This window comes from Psammomys obesus, unplaced genomic scaffold (genome assembly GCF_907164565.1).
Source record: "Psammomys obesus unplaced genomic scaffold, mPsaObe1.curated_primary_1811, whole genome shotgun sequence".
Lineage (NCBI taxonomy): Eukaryota > Metazoa > Chordata > Mammalia > Rodentia > Muridae > Psammomys > Psammomys obesus.
In genome coordinates, this window is record NW_026596460.1 from 4,584,907 (window position 1) to 4,589,662 (window position 4,756).

Consider the following 4,756-nt stretch of genomic DNA (forward strand, 5'->3'; position numbering starts at 1 on the left):
CTATGTCTTTCGCCTAGGTCTTTACCATTCTGAACCTTTCTTCTTCTTTAGGCTTGGGACCCTTCAGGTGTAGGGATAGGCCCAGGCCCATATCTCTTCTTAGTATCCAGGCCTATTCCATGTTAGGGATAGACCCAGGCCAACATCTCTACTTTTTAGGCCCAGGCCTCTAGAGGGCTGGTGATAGGCCCAGTCTCACAACTCTTCTTCTTTGGGCCCAGGCCTTTTCAGTGTTAGGGATAGGTCCAGGTCCACACCTCTTCTACTTTGGGTCTAGGCCACTTTATGGTTAGGGATAGCCCCAGGACCACATCACTTTTTCTTTAGGCCTGGGCTCCTTGGTTTAGGGAGAGGCCGAGGCCCAAATTTCTTCTTTGCGGCCATGCCTCTTCAGTGTTAGGGATAGACCCAGGCCAATACCTCTTCTTTTGCCCCAGGCCTCTTCATGGTTAGTGATAGGCCTAGGCCTAATTACTTTTTTTCTTCTAGACTTCTTCAAAGATAGGATAGGCCCAGGCATATATCTCTTTTTTGGGCACAGACTTCTTCAGGTTTAGGGGCAGGCCTAGCCACACATCTCTTCTTTGGGCCCAGGCCTCTTCATTCTTAGAGATAGACCTAGGCCCACATCTCTTCTTCCTTAGGCGCAAGCCTCTCCAGGGATAGGGACAGGCCCAGGCCCTCATCTCTTCAACTTGAGGCCCAGGCCCCTTCAGGTTATGGAGAGGCGCAGTCTCTCATCCCTTCTTAGTGCCCAGGCCTATTTAGTGTTAAGGATAGGCCTGGCCCACATCACATCTTCTTTGGGTCCAGGCCTGTTCAGGGTAAGAAATAGGGCCAGGTCCATACACATTCTTCTTTCGTTCCAAGCATCTTTAGAGTTAGGGTTAAGCCAAGACTAACATCTCCTCTTCCTAGAGCCCAGGTCTCTTCAGGATTAAGGACTGGCCCAAGCCCATACTTCTACTTTGGGCTCAGGCTTCTTCAGTGTTAAGGATTAGCCCAGTCCATACCTCTTAATCTTGGGCCCAGGCCAATTTGTGGTTAGGGGTAGGCCCAGGCCCATACCTCTTCTTCTTTGGGCCCAGGCCTCTTCAGGTTTAGGTATAGGCCAGGGCCCACATCTCTTATTCCAGAGGCCCAGGCTTCTTCACAGTTAGAGACAGACCCAGGCCCATGTCACTTCTTCTTTATTCCCGGGCCCATTCAGGTTTAGGGACAGCCCAAGTTCACCATTGCTTTTTTGTGCTCAGGACTCTTCAGGGTTAGTGATGGGCCCAGGCCCACACTTCTTCTTTGGCCATAGGCCTATTCAGTGTTATGGATAGGCCCAGGCACACATATCTTCTTCCTTGGGCCCATGACTCTTCAGGGTCTCTGACTGTGAATCCCATGGAACGGGACTAGCAAGGGTCTGCAGGTACCTGGGAACTATTTGACCAGTGACTTGATTTTGTGAAGAAAGTTCACTGGATTATAACTGTGTGTCGCATACGGTTACTTCTGTCAGAAGTGAGTTATCATGACAGAAAAACTGGCCTTGAAGTCCTAAATTCTTATTTCCTTCTTGTCAAAGAAAAAGTCACTAACAATTCATCCAGCAAATGTCTGCTATGCATTTGTTAACTCAACCCAACTTGGCTAGGCTGAATTAAAACTTGACCAATTTTGTCAGTTTACCAATGATTGTTATTAGATACACCCTCTATTCCAGTGATTATGTCTTATATTTCAGTCATTTCAGTAATATCCCGTGGTTGGTTTAGCTTCCAGTTTCTTGTTGACTAATGGTAAGAAATAAAACTTTGCGTGTGCATCAGGTACATGTAGGGTTTTTTTTTTTTTTGTATTTATGTTTGTTTGTTTTTGAACAAGTGGTTGTTCAATCACTTTGCTAATTTTAAAAATATGTGCTGACTTTCTAATTTTACAGCATTTTTAAAAGAGTTAATTTCATGTGCTGTTCACAGTTCCATTTGGTCTCATGGGTACTTTGGTTATTAATCAACTGGTTCCACTCTGATAAGAATTGTGGGTAGGAATGGAGAAACTCTCCCAATGTCATAGTCTTTCCCCTGAGTGTGTAAGACCTATAGTATGGATCCAGTGAGTCATTTCTGGTTCCTAAGTCTAAGAGTTATGGGCTTGTTATCCCAGACTTCACAAGGCAGGGATTTAGGACTCTAGGTAGACATAAGCTTTTTCTCAAAGTATCAAATCTTTGGTCTATGTCTGCTGGCCTATAACAGTCTGTTTTCAGGGTGTGTTTATACTAGAAAGTGAAAATGAATGTCAGCTGCTATATTTGACAGAAACCAAAATTATCCATTCAGGTTGTTCTTTGATATCTCTCATGCTACTCTCTCCTTCCACAGTACTCTTCTCAGGGCACCCTTGACCTCAGTGTTCCTCAGGGTGTAGATCAGGGGGTTCAGCATGGGGTTGAAAAGGCTGTAAAACAGAGAAAGGATCTTCTGCTGTGTTTCAGGGTGCTGGGACTTGGGGGCCATGTACATGATGATGGCGCTGCCAAAGAAGAGCCCAACCACACAGAGGTGGGAGGAGCAGGTGGAGAAGGCCTTTCTGCGGCCCTCCCCTGACTGGATCCTCAGGATGGCCACCAGGATGCGTGTGTAGGAGATCAGAACCAAGCACAGTGGTCCCACTAAGATGAACACACAGGCAGCAAAGATGACTACTTGGTTGAGTGTTGTGTCAGCACAGGCCAGCTTGAGGACAGACAGGATTTCACAGAAGAAGTGGTTGATTTCATGAGGCCCACAGAAGGGCAGCCTCAGGATGAGAACTAAATGGACCAGTGCCAGGAGAAAGCTAAATATCCAGGAAACAGCAGCCAGGATGGCACACACTCTCCAGCTCATGGTGACAGTGTAGTGTAGGGGGTGACATATAGCCACAAATCGATCGTAGGACATCACAACTAAAATCAGGCACTCTATGTGAGCAAAAGCCAAATACAAGAATGTTTGCATTATGCATGGTATAAAGGAGATGGTTTTTCTTTGAATCACAAGATTGGCCAGCATCTTGGGGACATTGTTGGAAGCATAAGACATGTCAACAATGGCCAGGTGGGAGAGGAAGAAGTACATGGGGGTGTGAAGTCTGTGGTCCAGGCATATTATTGCAAGGATAACCCCATTCCCCCAAAGGGTAAAGGAATAAAAAAGAGAGAAAAGCACAAAGAGGAACCCTTCCACAGCCGGATCAGCTTGGAATCCCAGTAGAGTGACCTCTGTGATCCACGTCTCGTTGTTTCTCATTCTCCTGTGCAAAGACTGTTCAGAACCAACAGCTCAGAACTGTGGAATAATCAACGATACAAAAGGTTTAATGATTATGACAGAGAAACATTTTTAAATTCACCACCTAGGATGAAGTCTTGGGTTTTGTTTTCAGGTATATTCCAAAATTCACTTTATGATAGTTACCAAAATGAAAAAAACTTGGCCAGGCTGTGTTGAGACATGCCTTTAATTCCAGCATTCAGAAAGTAGAGGCATGGGCATGAGTTCAAGGCTAGTTTGTTCTACAGAGTTGAGCTCCCGGAAAACCAAGGCTACACAGAGAGACCCTGTCTTGAAGAAGACAGAGAGAGAGAGAGAGAGAGAGAGAGAGAGACAGACAGACAGACAGACAAATAGACACACAAAGGTTCTTGCTTTGTGTTTAGGATATTAATGGAAAAGGCTGATGAGATGGTCAGTGGGTTACAGTGCTTGCTGCCCAGCCTGACAAGCTAAATTGAGTCCCCGTACTCACAAGGTGAAAAGAAAGAACCAAGTGTACAAGGTGACCTTTGATTTCCACATGTACTCTATGGGCACATCCAGATGCATGTACACACACATGTACCACAGTAAATTAATAGATACACAGAGAGATAGGGAGATAAATGAATAAATAAACATTTAAAAAGCTAAGTATATACATGTCCATATCAGTACACACATACACACACAGAGACATATGTAACCAATATTATCACACCACAATATGTTTCAGTGTGACCCATGTAAGAGGATTCACTTTCAAATATGCATACATGAATTGTTTTGGGAATTCACATCTTCTGCTTCCGTTTTCATATGAAAGTCTTGACCACTCACATGATTTGAAAAAAGACAGTCTTGATAAAATGAAGTTGGCATTTTCACTTCATTTCCTGGGCTTGCCTGTCTTCTGCATACAATTCTGATGTGGCTATGTCTCTGTGTTCTTTCTTCCTAGACCATTCAGCTTCTCATGTGCTTTGTATGCATGTCTGAACAACCTCAACATTGTAGTTCCTTTAAAACTTTAGACTTTCCTCTTCAGCAGCGTTCAGGGCTTATCTGCCCCTGTGTTTAGTAGGTGTTGCTTTATTTTGAATTCTGTGTGCTTCTTCACCAATACCCAATACCTAGATTAGTCATAATTTAAATAACACTTTGGGCATGTACAATGGATACTTACATATACCTTAAGGATAGTCATGTACCATGCAGTGATGTTCATATAGGTGTTGATCCCATAAGGTCATTTTTTTAATGAGGTTCCTTCTTAGTCTGTGATGTATACACTCACTGGTGCTCACACAATGACATAATTGTCGAATGTGGGTTTTTCAGCCCATACCAATCATTAAATGACACATGACTGTACTATTCAACATTTGACCTTCTGACTCTTCTGAGATAAAGCACTCAAAAGGGGAAAACCGTTTACAGTAGCAGTAAAATGATAACTTCATTTT

General features: G+C 43.9%; 1 protein-coding gene across 1 annotated transcript; it reads right to left on the minus strand.

The window, feature by feature from the left end:
- Positions 1 to 2,351: 2,351 nt before the first annotated feature.
- Positions 2,352 to 3,284, minus strand: LOC129669954 (olfactory receptor 2A14-like). Its single transcript, XM_055598324.1, has one exon. The coding sequence runs from the start codon at positions 3,282 to 3,284 to the stop codon at positions 2,352 to 2,354; it is 933 nt and encodes a 310-aa protein (XP_055454299.1).
- Between the last annotated feature and the right edge of the window lie 1,472 nt (positions 3,285 to 4,756).

Excerpts from the sequence above, each read along its gene's own strand:
- LOC129669954 (XM_055598324.1), bottom strand. The coding sequence starts at position 3,284 with ATGAGAAACAACGAGACGTGGATCACAGAGGTCACTCTACTGGGATTC.